The sequence below is a fragment of the Vicia villosa genome, linkage group LG2, assembly GCF_029867415.1.
Source record: "Vicia villosa cultivar HV-30 ecotype Madison, WI linkage group LG2, Vvil1.0, whole genome shotgun sequence".
In the NCBI taxonomy this organism is placed as follows: domain Eukaryota; kingdom Viridiplantae; phylum Streptophyta; class Magnoliopsida; order Fabales; family Fabaceae; genus Vicia; species Vicia villosa.
In genome coordinates, this window is record NC_081181.1 from 139448402 (window position 1) to 139468842 (window position 20441).

At 38.9% G+C, this 20441-nt stretch overlaps 1 protein-coding gene across 8 annotated transcripts in view; it reads right to left on the reverse strand.

The window, feature by feature from the left end:
* Window positions 1-3224: 3224 nt before the first annotated feature.
* The window catches only part of LOC131652236 (uncharacterized), a 28390-nt gene continuing 11173 nt past the window's right edge, over window positions 3225-20441 (reverse strand). For 2 of the 8 annotated variants that reach the window (XM_058922045.1, XM_058922044.1), the window contains one exon: window positions 5715-20296. In XM_058922045.1, the coding sequence (XP_058778028.1) occupies window positions 16864-20296 (3433 nt within the window). In that variant the 3' untranslated portion in view covers window positions 5715-16863. The other 6 variants (XR_009298647.1, XR_009298645.1, XR_009298642.1 and 3 more) reach the window with 6 other exon arrangements.

Here is a 20441-nt window from a genome sequence, read left to right on the forward strand (position 1 = left end):
AACCACCTTCCTTTATTCTTCGACCCAGAGTCGACCCACTATTCTTCTTCAAACCCAGAGTTGAGTTCTATTCCATTTCTAACCCAGAGTTGATTTGTTCAATCCAGAATTGATACACTCTTCCTTAGTGGAGTTGACACCATTTCTTCCCCAGTAGATCTTATCTCATCAGGCAAATTTTCAGGTTCACTTGGTATTTAATCTTCTCCCACCTTGAACGCTCGAAAGGCTAGCGCCAATCTCACTTTCAGGTTAAAGACGATTAAATAGGGGCAGGTGTTGCACCCCAAAATTTGCCCATCTGATTTTATTTCTAATCGGCTAATGTTTTCATATTCATCTGCATCATGCCATTAGATCTTCTAACATCTCATGCATTAATCAATAAGGTTTAACACGAGATCAAGAGGTCTTCTGATGAACTAGGGTTTTATTGGTTTAAGGTGTACATATCGAACAAAGACTGATTCATTTGGTTCTTCTCTATGATTGAAATTGGGACTTGGAAGGTCTAATTCATTTAAGTCTCATTAGAGATTGAATTATCTATTTATTAGGACTACAAGACATGTGCTTCAGATTTTAGTCAAGAGATATATTGGGAACATGTTGGAATTCGTGAAGCATTTCAAGATGGGATAATTGGTGAAATATTAATCATCGGTCAAAGCCCATGTCAAGTTATCGTTTCATCTCACCTTTATTCAAGTGTGACATAAATTACTAAAGGGAAGATGCTTAGAAGTTACAAATGAATTACAAATCACGACACATTTCCATTATAAACCCACATCTCAAAATCCTTCATGTTACAGAATTATATACAAAAAAAGAAGCCAACATATCCAAGTACAAGTACAAACTCAAGGCATGTGACATCCACCTTCTGCCCACTTCATTACACCTTTGGAAATTACAACAAATAAACACACACAGTACAAGTCATAAAATTCAAAAAAGGGAATCAAAGGCATGAAGCTAGTGGAAGTTTGATTAGGAACATGTTCCTGAGTATTGGCTCTCATCAAAGGCAGTCCACATCTGCTGGACATTTCCAAAACCGCTGAAGGTGTGGCGAAACTGCAAAGTCCACATCCTGCAAATCCATCTCCAAGTGCATCACAAAATATGCAGCCATGGTTCTCATCTCCGGCTTACGAACAACAACATCCATCCTCTCCTAACAGCAAAACAAGATAACCCGTTAATATGTTAACTGCATTCAGAAAAAAAGCCAATACAAATCAGCTCCACAAAGAAAACTCCATACATACAACCACATAAAACCTGCCAGTTAACTCACATTCAACCTATACACATTCAACAGAACCAAAATATAACTACAGCCCTGCACATAAATTCATACATACCTAAAAACTAACAACTATTTAAAAACCTTATTTTCCCCGTGTTTCTTTTCATTCATTTGCATGCATTCCCTTAGTAATTAAGCTATAGATTTATACACCCTTAGAATAGAACAACCATAAGTGGATCTTGTGGAGTACCACAGACGTGAGGGGTGCTAATACCTTCCCCTCGCGTAACCGACTTCTTACCCGATCTTTGGTCGCAAGGCCTTTTTCTTATCCTTTCTTTATTCTAGGTTTTCTGATATTCCTTTCCCTCTTTGGGATAAATATATTGGTGGCGACTCTGTTCATTTTTCGCGAGCGTGCGACAATGAAGGGACTATCCTAAAGCATAAAGTAAAATCTAAGGATAAGAACAATCTAATCAAACAAGAAGCCAACGCTTGACATTAAAGAGTCAAGGTAGATTTCCCATCCTTTAGAATACCATAATCAAGCAAGCACAATAGCAACTATAGAACCCATATGAACTTGATATCTTCATGTACAACTTGCACAATAACTTGGGAATACACCGCGAGAACTTGAGGCAGAAATTGGGCAGAGTAACAAGTATTTCATATGAATCCCTTATCACAATGTCTTGGAATTAACCATCAAGGACTTTTAAAGAATCACCTACGTACACGAAGAGAAATAACCCAATGCCTTGGAGTAAACTCCAGGGACTTCCATCCAAACAAGCACAATACAATCAAAGTATCAAGTCGATTCTTTAAAAGTCCAAATCGACCTTAAGTCTTTTATGGTTCAAGTTGATTATTAGTGTCTTAAGCAAAAAATGAAAGTATGGTCCAAATGGACAAAAGAAAAATAGCATAAGCATAAACATATGTCCAAGTGGACAAAGGGAAAAGTGCATAAACATAAACATATGTCCAAGTGGACAAAGGGTAAAGTGCATAAACATAAATATGATAATGAATGATAGATGGTAAAGCATAAAGCATAAAAATAAAGGCAAGATAATAAAAGGCATAAAGTAAAGTTAATTGTTAATTGTCAATGGTTAGAAATTAGTAATTAGCAGTTAGCTTGAATGATCAATAATGGATGACCAATAAACTCAGGTCAAAGTTTATGAAAACTTGTCAGAAGATTGATAGAGTAAAAACCTCTACACAACAAGCTTTCAAATTTTTTGAACCAATTGTCAAATAATAAGCCATCCCTGGGCTTGTAAACATAGGTTTTGGCCACAAATGATCATTCTCCAATATGGGAAAAAGAGGTGCGAAGAAGTAGATTAGAACAATGGTATCCAGATGGATTTATTTTTATTTTATGGGATTTAATCTTGATGATTCATCAGAGGATTGATAGAATCAAAACCTCTACACAATGAAGTCAAACAAGACTTACATCTACTAATCAAATAAAGGAAGAAGAGAGGGAAGAAAACTCAAACTATCATTAATATCATTCATCTAATATTATAGATTTGGTTCTTTCAAACCTATCAACATCCTAGATCCAACGATATTAATGAACTTAATTCAAGGTATCATAAAATATTCACAAATTAGAACCAATCATAAAAGAAATCAAATTATTATTCAAAACATAAAAAATATTTTAAAAAAAGGTTTAAAATAAGAAAATATTGATTAAATACTTAAAGAATAGCATAACACCAAATAAATTCAAATCAAAGATCACCATAGGTCAAGGACCATCAAAGGATCATTTCCAAATTTTTTCCACAATTTTTTAACATTGAAAAACATTTTAAAACCAATTAAAAGTCAAATAAAATGAGAAAAAATATCAAATAATAAAATAAAAATATAAAAAATATTCATAAAATCATATATGATTTAAAGTATTTTTGATTTATTTTTCATAATTTTTGGGATTAAAATGAAGCATATATGAATTTTGTCTCTCACATGCCAAGTCCAAAAATGCTTCATTTGAGCGATATGGACCAAAACATTATAGGTCCTTTTCAAAAGTCAACCAAAAGTCATTTTTTTTAAATAAAGCATGCATGCACATGGAAGACCCAATTGAGATGAAAACGAAAGGATCATTTAAAAGACATCCTAAGCTTTCTAAAAAGTTCGATAACACCTCCATACAACAAAAATCGGGCGAGTTATGAGTGGCATAAGTTGATTGATCTTGAAAAATTCATGAAGATCAAATTGAGTAAATTTAGAAATTTGAACAATTGGGCCTAAAGTTTAATGTCCAAACATGTATATGACCTCATATGGGCCCTCTAAGTGGATTCATACTTTATCATGGTTTTATTATTTATTTATTTATTTTTATTTTTATTCATAAAAATCAAAGATAAATTAGATAATATATGAAACAAATTAATTATAATACATTGGACTTAGTTTTTTTTGCTGCATTGGAGGTCCAAGTCATGTTGCAAATCGTGAAGTTCAATCCTTAGAGAATCTTGGTCAAAATTAGCAATTTTTCATATGATTGACAAATCAAACCTCTCCATAATAATCACAAAGATTCACCTCATGAAAGATGACCTAATTTCGTTCACTTATATAAGCATAAGGATTACAGTAGCAAGGGTTTTTTTTTTTGGCTGGGGGCTGGAGAATGCTAAGCTAGTCACAAATAACCGTGACCTTCATGCAAGTCGGAGGCCAAGTTTCATTCGAATTTAAGCCTTTCTAAGGATACAAACCAATCTCCTCAATCTTATCTTAATCATCCTGGGCCATTGCAAGTCGTTCATGCTTCCAGAATCGCAATTGTAGCCTTCACGGTTTTTCCCAAAAATTTAGGGATCGAATTCACACCTATGCGTATATTCAACGTGTTTTGATTATGTGATTGTGTTATTAATCCTGTTTCCATGATTCCTGGGTAGTTTAATTTTATTTTAGATGCAGGTATTGACGTACGCCATGGCTAGGGTTCGCGCATCTGCAAATTGGGATTCTCGGCCTTGGATGATTTCAGACCAAATTAAAGACATCATTGGGTTAGAAACATTGTATACGTTTGATCTGGGCCATTAATTGTTATGTTTGGACGTTAATTTGTAGGTTTGAACGAGGGAGACATATGGCCACGCCATAAACCGTGGGTAAAAGCTATAGGTATCTGTAATACGGTGAACTGACTTTATTTGAAATGTGCGGATAGCAAGAGTCGCCACCGACTTTTATTTTATCCAATTGGAAAGGCAAAAAGAACAGGAAATACCTTTGAAAGATTTTGAGTTCGGGGGTAGGTTATACAAAGGGAAGGTGTAAGGCACCCTTTGCATCCATGGTTATCCATGGGCTCTTAATTGCTTAGCTCACTTGTTTGTTTGTTTGAAAAGTTTGAAGTGTCGTGTGTGAATAGTAAAAAGATTTCATTAAGGACTTTAGCTTGTAAATAAGCGTAGCCTTGTTTTGAAATTGTTTGAAAATAGGAGGTATGAAAAGTATTTGATTTTTGAATTGATTGTGAGCAAGCAATTAATAACTACCTACCCTACGTTTGTCTTTCGTGTTCTTTAAGTTTTCGTTTGAAAGGATCTATCCATACCATGAGAGGGCAGGAAGTATTTCAATTGGATGTTTGAAGGGTCATCGAGATATCGTTCGCCATAAGACTGTCCCTTGCCATAAAGAGGGCAGGTAGCCTAAGGGAAGGATAGAATAGTCATTAAGGCAACAGTAAGGATACCTTAGCATTCGAAGGGACTATCACCATTTAATCGAGGGACGAGATCATATTTATCGTAGGCAACTCGAAGGGACTATGATCTTTTATCGGAGGAACGTGGTGATTTTGAATCGAAGGCAGCAAGCTAAGGTATCCCTATATTCGAAGGGACTTGACTATTTTTTATCGAGAAGGCAACAGGCAACAAGAGGAGTACCCTAAAGGTGTTTGTGTGCATCAATCACGTGATTCAATTCATATAATTATCTTTCAATTAGTGATCTAATTTAGTTCAAGGCTTGCACTCCCTAAGATTACTAACCACAGCAGAAAAAATAAAGGCAGAATGAAAATCCTACGCTATTACAATAAACACCTGCGGGGAGGGGGAAATTATAACAGAAAATAAGAAGTATAAAATAATTAATAATTTAATTATTTTGATCTTCGCCCTGATCTTCCTCAAACCCTGATTGACTATGATCATCGACTCTGGTTCTCTGAGATTTAAACAGAAAATGATAGAGGTAAGTGTATGAGTAGTTCATTGACAGTTGAAATAATCATAATTCAAGCCTTAAGGCAAAAATTAAAAAAAAGGTAAAAATAATTTAAATGAATAAATAAGTAAAAAAAAAAAGGAGGGATCAACACTTAGCTTTTTGATTGGCATGGCGCGTAATCGAGGATCTTTAATTAACCCTGAAAATTAGGCATGCAGAAGAAAAGTGTTAGTGCATTTTAGATTCGTTAGTTATGGGCACAAACCCTAATAGAATAAATCAATGGGATTGAACAAACCCTAAAAGGTTTAAAAGTTGACTACTAAAATAAAGTCAAGGTTAAGGCAATTGGTTTAGAAAAGAAAAATCGATAGTTCCATTAAATAAATTGAAGAGTCACAAAATTTATCTAATTAATAAATAATATGTTAAAAATAAATTTCTTAAAATAATAATAATAATAAAAAAAATTTTATCTAATTAATAAATAATATGTTAAAAATAAATTTCTTAAAAAAATAGAAAGGAAAAAGAAAAGGAGTAAAATAAGAAAAAATAAAAGAAAATAAAAAAAACTAAAAGACACTTAGCTGGGATTTGACGTGGTCAGGCTTGTGAGGTTCATGATAGGCAGGCGTCTTTGAGTCCCTCAGATTTGATCGTATGGAGATCTATTGGTTTGCGCGTGATGGTGTACCGTGGAGTTACGAAGACGTGATGCACCGAATCTACAAGTAATTCATTAGGAAAAAAATTGTGTCTTACGCCAGGCTCGAACCAAGGCGTGGGAGGATATTGATGTCTTGTTCTGGCCAATTGAGCTGCAATTACTAGTTTTTAGGTTATTCATTAACAATCAATAAATTAAAAATTATAAGTCAAACCGGAATTCAAGAAAGTTGGTCAAACTGGGCCCGCTGTGTAGCTTTGTAGCCAATGGAATGAGAGAGAGGAATCTGAAAGTGTTGACTGGCCAATGGAACGCGCCCCTTGAGCCACGCGTGTTGGTCAAAGATTCCAACACTACTGTTCATCATCTTCTTAGATTTTCCTGCGGATTTAGCTTTGAAACTTGCTGCAATTTCTCCTGCGGAAATACCTACGAGTTCTTCTTTCCTAAAACCTGCAATTTGAACACGAAAAGAGAAAGACCAAACAAGACGTATATTGACCCAGGTCCACTAATTCGCGTGCTGGGAATTCATTGGTACGAGTGGTTCAGGCCGAATCGTCCTATAACGTGAAAAACGAAGGGCTCCTTCTTTGTGCCCTAACAATGGTGATGTGCGTTCAGGGCTTCAAAGCTTCGAACTAATGATACAAACCTGCTCTAAATGGTCTTAGAAACACGTTAGAACCATTAAACTCAAACAAAACACGATAACATGTAAAATACGTAATTTGAAAATATGAGCAAAGTTGTTGTTCGTGATGTATGCATTCCATGCGTGATCAATGTTTTAGAGTTACCTGGAGTTACCTTATGATACCCAAGGGAGGCGATGGAATGCTTGAAATCTCTTGAAAGAGGCTGCAACAAGAGGTCCGAATTTTCTCAAAAGTTTGCCAATTTTTAAAGAGTTTAAGGTTGCACTTAGGGCTGCCAAATCCGTCCCCTAATCTTCTGTGTGTGCTCAGCATATATACTAGGAGATATTAGGTTAATAATCTTTACTCAAATCTCTTATGACCATAGTGAAATATTTGATTGGAAATTTGTCCACAAATCTTTCTAAAATTAGTTTTTGAGTCCAATATCATGCAAATCATGCCTTGAACGAATTTTAAGGAGATATATGATATTTGGATCATTTGATATGATTGGAAAATAAATCTCATGATTTAATTCAATTATTTCATATTTTATGTGATTTATTTATACTTAAATGAATAAAATTCATCTAAATAAAAATAAGTGTTATAAAAAATAAAATAATTGGCTCAAGAATACTTATTTTACCCATGGACATGTTTGAGATGAAACTCTTAGGCCAATTAGTCAAAATAAGTAATTTTGTTCAAGTTGACTTTTGTGCATTTCCCCAAAATTGTCCAACTTCATCACTGCATAACTCTCTCGATTTTGATTGTATGAAGGTGTTCTATGACTTTTTGGAAAGCTCAAGATGTCCTCTAAAACCTCCTTTTGGTTTCATCTCAATTGAGTTTACCATGTTCAAGTTATAAGCTTTGAGAAAAAACGACTTTTTTGCGATCCTTTAGGAGGACCTGTAATGTTTTGGCTTATATCTTCCAAATGAAGCATTTTTGGACTTGGCATGTGTGAGACAAAGTTGTAGAGAATTAAATTTCCTTCAAATTGAGCGTTGGATGGGAAATTTTTGATGCTCCATGTGAAAGTTATGGCTGGTCAAAGTTCAGTTGACTTTTAGTCCAAAAACCCTAATTTAGAAACTTTGGATTTTGTTGATTTCTGAACTTTCCTTGATGAATCATGATCAATACTTAATCAAATGATGAATGACACTTCATAATGAGGATGTTGACAAAAAATCGGAAGTTTCGACTGTGGTTTGACTATAGTTTGACTTTTAGGTTAACTAGTCGATTATTGATCGTTCGGGCCATTGAGTGAGCAATCTTTTGAGTCAGGGCTTGAAACTTGGCATGAGCATTCTTTGAAGCATATATGAGGCCATGGAGTCCATTAGAGATATCAGAATCTGACTTTTCTTTGAGAGAATCAAAACCCTAGTTCAGAGACACTTGTTTAGGAGATAGGTCTTGGAGCTTTGTGTATTGATTTGAACTTGGAAATAAGAAAATAATATGGGCAAATTTTGGGGTATTGTCGCTACCGCGAAAATTAACAGAGTCGCCACTAACATATTTATCCTGAAAAGGAAGGGAATGCCAGCAAACCACAAAACAAAACAACGGTCTCACGACCAGAGAAAAAGGGTAAGGGAGTCGGTTACGCGAGGGGAAGGTATTAGCACCCCTCGCGCCCATCGTACTCGATGGTATCCACGCTTGTGTCTAAATCTATGGGTGTGTAATAAATCTACGCTAATCTGGACTAAAATGAATGCAAAATGTAGGGAAAAGAAAGGATTGTGCTCGCACGGGCCCTACCCCGCTGCCTACGTATCTGTTTTGCAGAATCAGAGCTACCGTAGCTCGGCTAACTAATTTTGTTTGTTTTGTGTTTTTTAGGTGAACGAGTTACATTCACACTCCGCTGCTCGACCTTTGGAGGCTTACGCTTGGGAATGGAGCGGAAATAACAAGTTCTTAAGAAGAGAAAATCAAAGAGTGTGGTTTGTGTTTTAAAGAATGCATGAGAAAGACCTAAGCTAAGGGGGAAAGCTTGCTACCTAATGTTATCATACAAAGGGTATCAGTCTAAACTAAACTAATCAACCTACGAGGGAAAAGGGAAGCAAACAATAATATCACACAAACGAGCATCCGCTCGTAAAGCAAACAAAACCAACGGTACTGACCGAATGGTAGAAAAGCGGTCCCGCCATAGCCAAGGGGAGCAGCTCAACCCAAGTCAACCAAGCATTAGACCTCGCGAAAATGATCGGGCCATAGACAAGAGGGCGGACCCCTCTCAGCAACCAAGCCGTCACGGATCGTAAAGGAAAACGGTGCGTGCGTACACCGAGCATCAACGTCGAGCGACGCGAGCTATAGGAAAGACGGGGGTCCGATTGCATGAACCCTTTACCTGACATACTCGATAACAAGATCTTTTGCACGTTCGGAAGCAAACAACGCGAGGCGTGCGCCTACCAAACAGACTCGATGAGACTAGGCGGGGGTTGATTACGAACCCTTGACCGCATGCCTTCCATGAGGACTTAACGGAGTGCCATATAGGACTTATTACACCGTGACTCCCTGCCGCAAAGCACAAATATAAACACACCAACAAAAACAGAGCCTCTTTCGAGGGCTTGGCCAGATGCATGTCTAGGTCCTACTTCTCATGTTAAGGGATGATGCGAGAAAGCGATAAAGTACAGAAAGAAGTAAAATGAAACGGAATCAATACCAAACGGATGATGATCCGTAAACTGAAGCGAAGAGAGCGAGTAAACTAGGATCCCGCGAGCGAGCTAGCAAAAGCAACAGCAAACATGTCAGCACTCCGATTAAAATCCGCATAAGCAATCAAGAATCGGCGCGATGAAAGTAAATCACGCGCCAACGTGTGCATCAGGCACAACGAATACCATACACCTGCAAGGGAAACAGAAATCCGGACAAGCAAGAATAATGATAAAGGATGCGTGTAGAAACGCGAATCAGAGAGAGGATAAATGTCGTGTCCCGCAAATAAAGCGGAACACGAGAGCGGGCATCGACCAGAGCCTCCATGTTGCCTTGCATACTAGCACACACGTTAGAGATAACAAGACACCGCAATCGGAATTGCGCTATTGAATTATAAGGTGAACCGGAAATGGATAACGGAATAGAAAGTGAAAACATAACAAAAGTGAATAAGAAACATGAGATAGTATTCAAAAACAAATCAAATATGTACACTAAAACTACGGAAGCCAACACAAGTATTTACATGCACAACGGTACACCGAAACGGCAAAACCGGGTAAAAACAGTGAAAACTAAACTCGTCAGAATTAAACCAAAATTTTATTGCAAGGTTAAAACGTGCTAAAGAAGTCAAATATGCAATCAGAAATTACAAAGTCGGCTCGGAAGCACGACTTTCGGAACAGGGGCAGTAGTGAAAACGGTAAAAAAGGTCGGCCGAAACCGAAAATAAACTGTACAAACAGCTCCGAAAATATTATTACGTATGAAAAACATTATTCACATGCTCAAAAACTCTTCCTAAATCAAAAGATATGACCAATTTGATAAAGCCGACATACCGCGCGCGTAAGCTCAAAACACGTAGAAATGCACCAAACAAGTGAAACAGAACAATTCAGCACCTCTAACACATCTATTAGCCTTTAATCAGACCATATAATCACTTGAAGTCAACCAACAACCAAACATATCAATTTTCATGTCAAAAGTGTAAGAAAATGGCAAATTCCATGAGTTATGAGATGGACAAAATGGTGTAATTGGAACAAGCTAAAATTCTGCATAATAACCTCACAAAACCAGTCCCAAAAATGCCTTGAAACCACACCCAAACTCAATATAATTCATCACATTGATTGGCAAGAGATAGCATATGTTTCATGGGTAGAAAGTGACAAGATGCAACAACACAACAAACTCAAAAATTCTGCATAACTAAAGTTTCAAAACAGTTCCAAATAGCCTAAAAAATCATGCTATATTCCATAATCAAAACTTAAAATTCAACCACATTCAAATCACATATTTTTTCAAACATTTTCAAATAGTACAAACTTAAGTGTTAACAAGCTTTAATCCTCATGAATCAACAAGTTACCACATCATTTTTATTACAAATTTTCTTTCACTAAAAAGCAACAACAAGAATCAACACCCAAAACAAAACACAAGCAATGCTCACCTCATTTCTTCTTTAGCTTTCTACCAATTTTCCAAAGTAACTAATACAACAACTCATGGCAACCTCATCCATCAAGAAAATTCAGCATCTATACAATTCAAAACAACCTCCACGACCACACCAATATCATGCCATTGCTCCACATTTAAAACCAAAGCTAAAGCCACCATTGATTATTCAATTAACATGAGAACAAATATTCAAACCAATTCAGCATTGTTTAAGTTCAAGCAAATCACAGGTATAAACCACAATCATCAAATATCAACCTTATTTCCTTAAACATGCTCAACAACTCAAACAATCAAAAAACTATATTAATTTCAGCATTGCTATCACATTGAATTAGCATCAAAATAACATCAGAACAACACCAAATCAACACTCAAATTCCAGCCTTGACTCACTTTCTCTAATCCACCGTTTCAAATACATGTCATGCTAATAACATCACAAAAATTCTGCACTATAACCATTTCAAATTCAACACAAATAATCCCAACTCATGTCATATGCAACAATCAAGAATAGTAACACTTGGATTCATCCACATTCTAATTTTCAAGGATTACCAAATTCATCACACAATTCTGCTCATCGAGGATTGACAACAACACAAGTTACGTTTTCAAATTGAACCATCAAACAATAACCATATGCCACCCACCTACTAATTCTCATAACAACAACTTATCAATCTTTCTTCAATCTCATTCAATGTCCACCCACATCTATACTCATGAATCAATTTCACCAACAATTATTTCAAGTGTTTTCTGCTTTGTGCTTCAAGAAACAATCTATTTCTCACATTTAATATCATTGTCAACAACGATAACATATGCCTCAAGCTTTTAAAAAAACAAAACAAGTTATCGTCAATTAACACCACATAGTCTAAGCATAAACACAAACATCTAACATGCATATTTTTAAGCAATCAACTATCTCATGAACATAATCAATTCAAATGCATCATATTAATTTTCAGCAACATCATCAATCTAGTGATAGCAACTCACGCTCAAGATCAATCACCTATGGCAACAATAAAATCCTTCTAAACACAATCGTATGAACCTCTATCAAATTCAACTTAACCAACACATAACCAGCAACAATTAGCAAATTCCAGTAGCAAAAATTGAGAGCAAGTAAATTTACCGATTGAAGCTCGAACGTGGTGCGAATATGGAAAAAGTCGCAGCTCCGGAATCGCTACAGCAAGAAGCACTGTTGGTGAAATTACGGTGATCGGAGAAGGTGCGATAGTGGCTTGGCTCGGACTCACGGCTGCACGTGGCTGTCAGCGGTAAAAATAGGACCGGCGTAAGGTCGACGCGATGGGGGGAAGTTGCAATCAGAATGAACTCGCATAGGGAGATTCATCAAAGAGTCGTGACGTGTTCATTGTTCTTGAAGCTTGATAGAGTTCTTGAAATTGTTGGAGTTTTTCTGTATTTTCACGTTTTTTGATTCATAGAATTTTGGCGAGAATTGAGAGAAAAGTTTCTGATTATTTTGGTCAAATGAAAATTGTCAGAGAAAAAGAGGGAAAATTGTTTATATAGGGTAAGTGGTGAAATGTCAAAAATGCCCCCGACGTATCTCTTTCTTTGCTCGTTTTCGGGGAAATGTGACCCGGTACAAAATCCGGAAACGGGACCAACGTCATCTCGAAGATGACTAAATTTGTGACTCGTAGCTGCGAGAATCGTCTCAATCCGACAAACGGTGAGGAAATTATGCGCGTTTGAATGGCGAGAAATATCGGTTCATCTGGTACGACTGTGCAGAATTTTGCGAGTACCGCTCAAAGAACGTGATAAAACTCAAACTTCGGCTCGAAATCTGACTTAGCACGTGTGACGAAGAATCGAAGATAACGAAATTTCCGAGTGAATGCCGCCGGAATGGACTTCATACGATAAAAATCGAAAAAGTTATGAATTTTCGAACTCGGCGCGACATACCCGAAAGCACACTTTTCACTGAAAAATCAAGGCGTTCTTCAAAATGCTGGGAATTTTTGGTGCATAATTGGTCTTCGGTCCGAACATATAAAATCTTGGTAATGATAGTACGGAGCTCCAGTTAAATTTTCAAGCGAATCCGACGAGCGGATTGTGAGATATGAATTTTTTATTGTCCGAAAACCCTACATTCAACACCGTTTTTCACTGCAAAACCTCAAGTAATTTGCAAATCTGACAACCTTCCTCAAAAAATTGGCTTCCGAGCCGAACACGAAAGTTGTAGATATCGTCGAAATAGTCGAGATTACGCAGGAACTTAGCTCATATCACCTTCCAAATGGGACTTGTGAATTTTCTCGTATTTGCACTGTTTAAACCATTTTTCACACCGTATCTTCTTAAACCCATGAAAACTCTTTATTATTTCTTCAATTTTTGAATGACGAAATAAACGTCATTATTAACTTATAGCTCAAATAAAGAGGGCAAATTTTGGGGTGCAACAGCTGCCCCTATTCAAACTTCTTGAACCTGACGAGCGAGAAACGAAAGTTTCGAATCGTTGAGGTGGAAGGAGATTGAATACCAGAATGAACTCGAAAATTTGCGCTCTTGATCAATAGAAGATTCCATCTTGTAACAAGAAAGAAATGTACCACCCCGCAAGCAGGGAGAAAAAACTTCAATTGATCTGGATAATAAATATGCTCCAACTTGTGAAAAAGGAGGAACGGGCACCCACAGGAAGGGGAAACACTTCAAATGATCTGGGCATCAAGAGAAGGAACATCTCGACTGATCTGAGTATCAGACGTAGCAAATGTCTCCGAACATGCATCGGGATAGATGTCTTAAATCGATCTGGGAATCAAAGGAGATACATCGGTTGATCTGAATATCAACGGGTAATAAGTATCTCTGATCTGGGAATCATGATCTGGGAATCTGGGCAGACATCTCTTCTGATGCAATTAAATCATCAGGTAGATATTCCTACTAATCTGGGAATTAGCGGCTAGCTCCTTCGTAGGACCACGGGGATCCGGAGGCGGTTCCTTCAACTGAACTGGAAATCAGGATAGGAACAATATCTCTTCCGAACTGTGTACGCCGGGGAAAGAATGCCTTTAAACTGATCTGGACATGATGCCAGAAAATAAGTAGGACAATCTTCATCTGAATGAAAAAGTCAATCAGGCAAACATCTCCATCTGATCTGATGATATCAGTGGCTGGCTCCTTAGTAAGATCTTGGGAGATCCGGAGGCGGTTCCTTCAACTAATCTGAATCTGAATATTAGGATAGGAACAGATATCTCTTCCGAACTGTGTACGCCGGGTAAAGAAAACGTCTTCAACTGATGGTTAGGCATCAGGACTGGGCAGGCGAGTTTCTTCTTCTGAACGAACTAAATCGTCAGGGAGTAGATATTTCCAACTGATCTGATGTATCAGAGGGCTTGCTCCTTCGGAAGATCTTGGTAGATCCGGAGGCGGTTCCTTCAACTGAAAGTCTGATTTATCAGGAATAGGAACAAATATCTTCCACCGATCTGGGGGCATCGGGAATAGGAATGTCTTTGAACTGATCTGAGCTGCGTCAGAAAATAAGTAGAACAATCCTATTCTGAATGACAAAGTCAACCAGGCAGACATCTCCATCTGATCTAGATATCAGTGGCTGGCTCCTTAGGAAGATCTTGGGGAGATCCGGAGGCGGTCCCTTCAACTGATCTGAATATCAAGAATAAGGACAGATATCTCATCCGAACTGTGTGCGCCGGGAACGGAATGTCTTCAACGAATAAATTGACAATCCTCTTCTGGTCTCAACATCAGGATGACGCCCATAATGATTAGGCGAGTATTGCTCTCTAGGGAGCATTCGTATATGGATAACTTTCCTGCAGAAAGAAACAGATATGATATGATTTATGCATGATGCATGTATGAATGTGTACGGAATAACGTTTCCGAGAAGGAAGACGCTATATGCTTTTTAGAATGCAATGCAAATGATGCATGATTCGAACGTTGCTTGGGGAGACAACGGAGGAGCACTGAATTGCTAAAAAAAATCCTTGAGAGATTATGGAACTCTGCGGGGAGGACAAGATGAGTGACCAAGGGTCACAACTACGAGCTGGCAAAGATGGATCAGAAATCTGCTGGAGACGATCAAATCTGGATGCGAGCTCTGTTTGGGGAATAAATCTTGCCTGAAGATAAGAACATCCCAATTGACTGTTTGGGGAATACCCTAGAAACTTCATATGAGAAGCAAATTCTCGACATTCTGGGGATGTGGAGATAAGAGCAAGTCATGGAGACAGCTCTGATGGGGAGTGACCAACTCGCTGGTGAATAAAGCATTCCGCTGGGGAAAATCCTTGAAGGACACAGATTCTGCGGAGGATGCATGTGAATCTCTGCTGAGGAAAGATTCAGTGGGGAAGATGAATACTTCTACATAACGATCCACTGAGGAGATGAGGGATCCGCTGGGGATAATGGAGCTTAGCATAAGAATCTTTTGTTAAGATCACTCCACTAGGGAATAAGATGACTCTCCTGGGGAGAACAGGTCAATCTGTTGGGGAGAGAAAACGCTCTACTGGGGAGAACGAGGAACTCGGGCAAGGAACCTCATTAAGAGCTAGCTGGGGAATCAGACACCATTCCATCATGATTCAACTGGGGAGAAAGCGTTCCGTCGGGAATAAGGCTTCTGGAGCATAGAGAATGCATTAAGATGTGCTTTACTGAGGATATGAGAATCCTGGAGCAAAGAAAGTCCCATCTGAAAGTACTCAGCTGAGGAATGAGAATCTTTCCTTAAGAAACACTCGGCTGGGGAGTGAGAATCTCTCATGATTAAGTCCGCCGATGTGCTGATACGAAGCGCTTGCAAACATGTACCTGCGAGACAAACAAATGCAAATGCCCCAGGATATAGCATGGTATCTTAGCCTGCCATCCCAGTTACACAAAACTCCGAAGTAGATTCAAAGGTTTCATTTCTAATCATGTATTGTAAAAGCAATGCAGTTTTCATATGCAAAGTTTAACACAAACTTAGGACGTTTTATGCAAACAAAACGGTAAAAGAAAACAGTTGTCTAAGATAAAAAGGATCTTTATTAATTGCAAAAGGAATGCTCATAAAAGAGCGAACACTTTTCAGAAGTAGTTCCTAGTAAGAGGTAACCACACATTTATTGAGTACGAGAGAAATGGCAATGTGAAACGGATATCCATTGGTTTCGATCCCGCTATCACTTTTATAACTCCGACGCTCTCATCTCCTTGCTTTGGAAGACCGTACTCATTAGGATTGATCACTGCCCAATTTAACAACTGATTGATATGACATCACCAAACTTGTGGACCCGACGGGGTTTGTGAGCGCCTTTAAGGATTTGAGTTGCCAGCGATGCAAACTCAAGAACACGGAGTCTTGCTTATCCCTCGGTCGGGAGCCCTAAACAAAGTGAGTGGATGTTGTGCATGCTTTAGGGATTTGAGCTGCCCGGTGCAAACTCAAGAACACGGAGTCTTGCTTATCCCTCGGTCGGGAGCCCTAAACACGACGATTGGAATTAGAAAATGCTTTAGGGATTTGAGCTGCCAGGTGCAAACTCAAGAACACGGAGTCTTGCTTATCCCTCCGTCGGGAGCCCTAAGCATGTATGAAGAGTGATTGCCATGGTGGCACGCGAGATGTAGTCGTTCGCTTTTGTCCCTTTTTTGCCTAAGCCGCCCTTTCGGGTTTTCAACTTAGCGGGTATATTTGTTTCTTTTTCATTCTTTTGCCTGATTCATTTTCTTTTCTCTTTTTTTTTCTTTTCTTCTTTTTTTTCTTTTCTTCTTTTTTTTTATCAGGTCTATGCGAAGTATTTTTTGACTACATCTGCGTTCACAGGGTGCGGAAAGTTCTCGCCATCCATTGTTGCAAGCATCATGGCGCCGCCAGAGAATACTTTTTGCACAACAAAGGGGCCTTCATACGTCGGAGTCCACTTGAGTACCAGATCACCTGGCTTGTAGCTTTGGGGTCGCACCCGCTTGTCAAAAGCTTTCCTCATCTTCTTTTGGTACACCTGACCATGTCCGATGGCCGCTAAGCGTTTTTCATCAATGAGGTTCAACTGATCCATCCGATTTTGTACCCATTCTGACTCGTCAAGCTCGACGTCTTTCATAATCCTCAAGGAAGGGATCTCAACTTCAACTGGCAATACTGCTTCCATACCATAAACCAGTGAGAAAGGAGTTGCCCCAGTCGATGTACGCACAGAGGTACGATAACCATGCAAAGCGAAAGGTAACATCTCGTGCCAATCTCGGTACGTCACTACCATCTTCTGCACAATCTTCTTAATGTTTTTGTTGGCCGCTTCAACAGCGCCATTCATCTTTGGACGATACGGAGAAGAATTGTGATGCTTAATCTTGAAGGACTCACAAAGCTCCTTCATCATCTTGTTGTTGAGATTCGATCCATTATCAGTAATGATCTTCTCAGGAATCCCATAACGACAGATTATGTTGTGTTTGATAAAGCGAGTAATCACTTGTTTGGTAACATTCGCATAAGATGCGGCTTCAACCCACTTGGTGAAGTAATCGATGGCAACCAAAATGAAGCGATGTCCATTAGAAGCAGTAGGCTTAATCTCTCCAATCATATCAATGCCCCACATTGCAAAAGGCCACGGAGAAGTCAAAACATTCAAAGGCACAGGCGGCATGTGCACTTTGTCAGCATAAATCTGGCACTTGTGACAAATTCTGACATGGTTATGACAATCAGTTTCCATAGTGGACCAATAGTAACCAGCCCTCAAGATCTTCTTAGCCATTGTATGCCCACTTGAATGGGTACCAAACTCGCCTTCGTGCATTTCCCCTATGATTTTTGAAGCTTCTTCCTTCACAACACATCGGAGCAACACACCGTCATGATGCCTCTTGTACAATACACCACCGTTGAGGTAAAACTTAGCTGCAAACCTTCTCAGAAACTTCTTATCAGTCACCGACGCTTCGGGAGGATACTCTTGAGTTTCGAGGAACTTTTTGATATCATGATACCAGGGATTACCATCCAACTCAACATCAGCCTCAAAGCAAAATGCCGGCTCATCCAACCTATTGATGGTGATGTTAGGCGCTTCATTGGCCCATTTCACTTTGAACATGGAAGCCAAGGTAGCGAGAGCATCAGCAAGATTGTTCTCTTCTCTAGAAATATGCTCGAATGTGATCTCATCAAAATACGGAATGAGTCTCATCACATGCTCCCTGTACGGAATCAGATTCTGATGGCGAGTTTCCCAATCTCCATTGATCTGGCTAATGACAAGATTGGAATCCCCATAAACTTTCAAGTATTTGATTCGCAAATCGATCGCAGCTTCGATACCATAAATGCAGGCTTCATACTCAGCCATATTATTAGTGCAATCAAAACAGATTCTAGCTGTAAATGGAATATGAAAACCTGAAGGAGAAGTAATTACAGCTCCAACACCATTCCCGAGTGCATTAGAGGCACCATCGAACACGAGCGTCCATCGCGATCCTGGTTCGGGTCCTTCCTCCGGTCCGGGAATGTTACAATCTCTGATGTACAACACATCCTCATCGGGGAATTCAAACTTCATCGGTTCATAATCTTCGACCGGCTGGTGCGCAAGATAATCCGCCAACACACTACCTTTGATGGCTTTCTGGGTAGTATACTGGATATCATATTCAGTCAAAATCATTTGCCACCTGGCTACTCTTCCGGAAAGAGCGGGCTTCTCAAAAACATACTTGATAGGATCCATCTTGGAAATCAACAAAGTGGTGTGAACCAACATATACTGCCTCAGCCGGCGAGCAGCCCACACCAAAGCACAACAAGTTTTCTCGAGCAGTGAGTATCGGGATTCACAGTCGGTAAACTTTTTGCTAAGGTAGTATATTGCATGCTCTTTTCGGCCAGACTCGTCATGTTGACCCAGCACACATCCCATTGAATTTTCAAGAACTGTGAGGTACATAATCAAAGGTCTTCCTGGAACTGGAGGCATTAGTATCGGAGGTTCCTGCAGATACTCTTTCACTTTTTCGAATGCTTTTTGACAATCATTATTCCACCTGGCCGTCTGATCCTTTCTTAGCAACTTGAATATTGGTTCACAAGTGGCCGTAAGATGAGAGATGAATCTAGCAATGTAGTTCAATCTCCCTAAGAAACCACGAACCTCTTTTTCTGTTCTCGGCTCAGGCATCTCTTGTATAGCTTTTATTTTCGCAGGATCGACCTCAATACCTTTTCCACTAACAACAAAGCCCAACAACTTTCCGGATCGCACTCCGAAAGTGCATTTGTTCGGATTCAACCTCAGTCTGAATTCCCGAAGCCTTTCAAACAATTTCTGCAAGTGAACCAAGTGCTCTTCTTCAGTGTGAGACTTTGCAATCATGTCGTCGACATACACTTCAATCTCTTTGTGAATCATGTCGTGAAAAAGAGTCACCATGGCACGCTGATACGTTGCCCCTGCGTTTTTCAACCCAAAAGGCATGACTTTATAGCAGAAAGTTCCCCATGGTGTGATAAACGTTGTTTTCTCCATGTCTTCTGGTGCCATCTTGATCTGATTGTACCCAGAGAAGCCATCCATGAAGGAAAACACTTTGAAAGGAGCAGTATTATCTACCAACACATCAATGTGAGGAAGAGGAAAATCATCCTTTGGACTCGCCCTATTAAGATCTCTGTAGTCCACACACATCCTGACCTTTCCGTCCTTCTTAGGCACAGGAACAATATTCGCAACCCATGGCGGGTAATTCACAACTTGCAGAAAGCCAGCATCAAATTGTTTCTCAACCTCTTTCTTAATCTTCTCAGACATATCTGGGCGAGTCCTTCGAAGCTTCTGTTTGACAGGAGGACTATCTTCCTTGAGAGGTAGACGATGTACCACAATATCTGTATCGAGACCAGGCATATCCTCATAGGACCAAGCAAAGATATCCGCATACTCTTTCAACATAGTAATAAGCCTCTGCTTCACACTATTCTCAAGCGCAGCCCCTATCTTGACTTCTCGAACTTGCTCTTTAGTACCAACATTTACCATCTCGATTACCTCTTGATGCGGCTGAATCGCTTTCTTTTCTTGTTTCAACAATCTGGCCAACTCATCGGGGAGATCACAATCTTCATAAGCTTCCTCCTCGGCTTGGTAGATCGGATTGTCAAAATCATAATAAGCAATAGCGGAACTGTTACCAATGAAATCCGTGGTAGTGGAACATCTGCATGATTGATGTTTTTATTTTAGTTTTATTTTTATTAAGCTATGTGCGAGTGTGTGCAAAAACATTGCCATTTAAAGGAAAAAGTTAAAAGAAAGACAAAGAGCAAAACATTTGAATGCAAAAACGTCATTTTATTTCATGA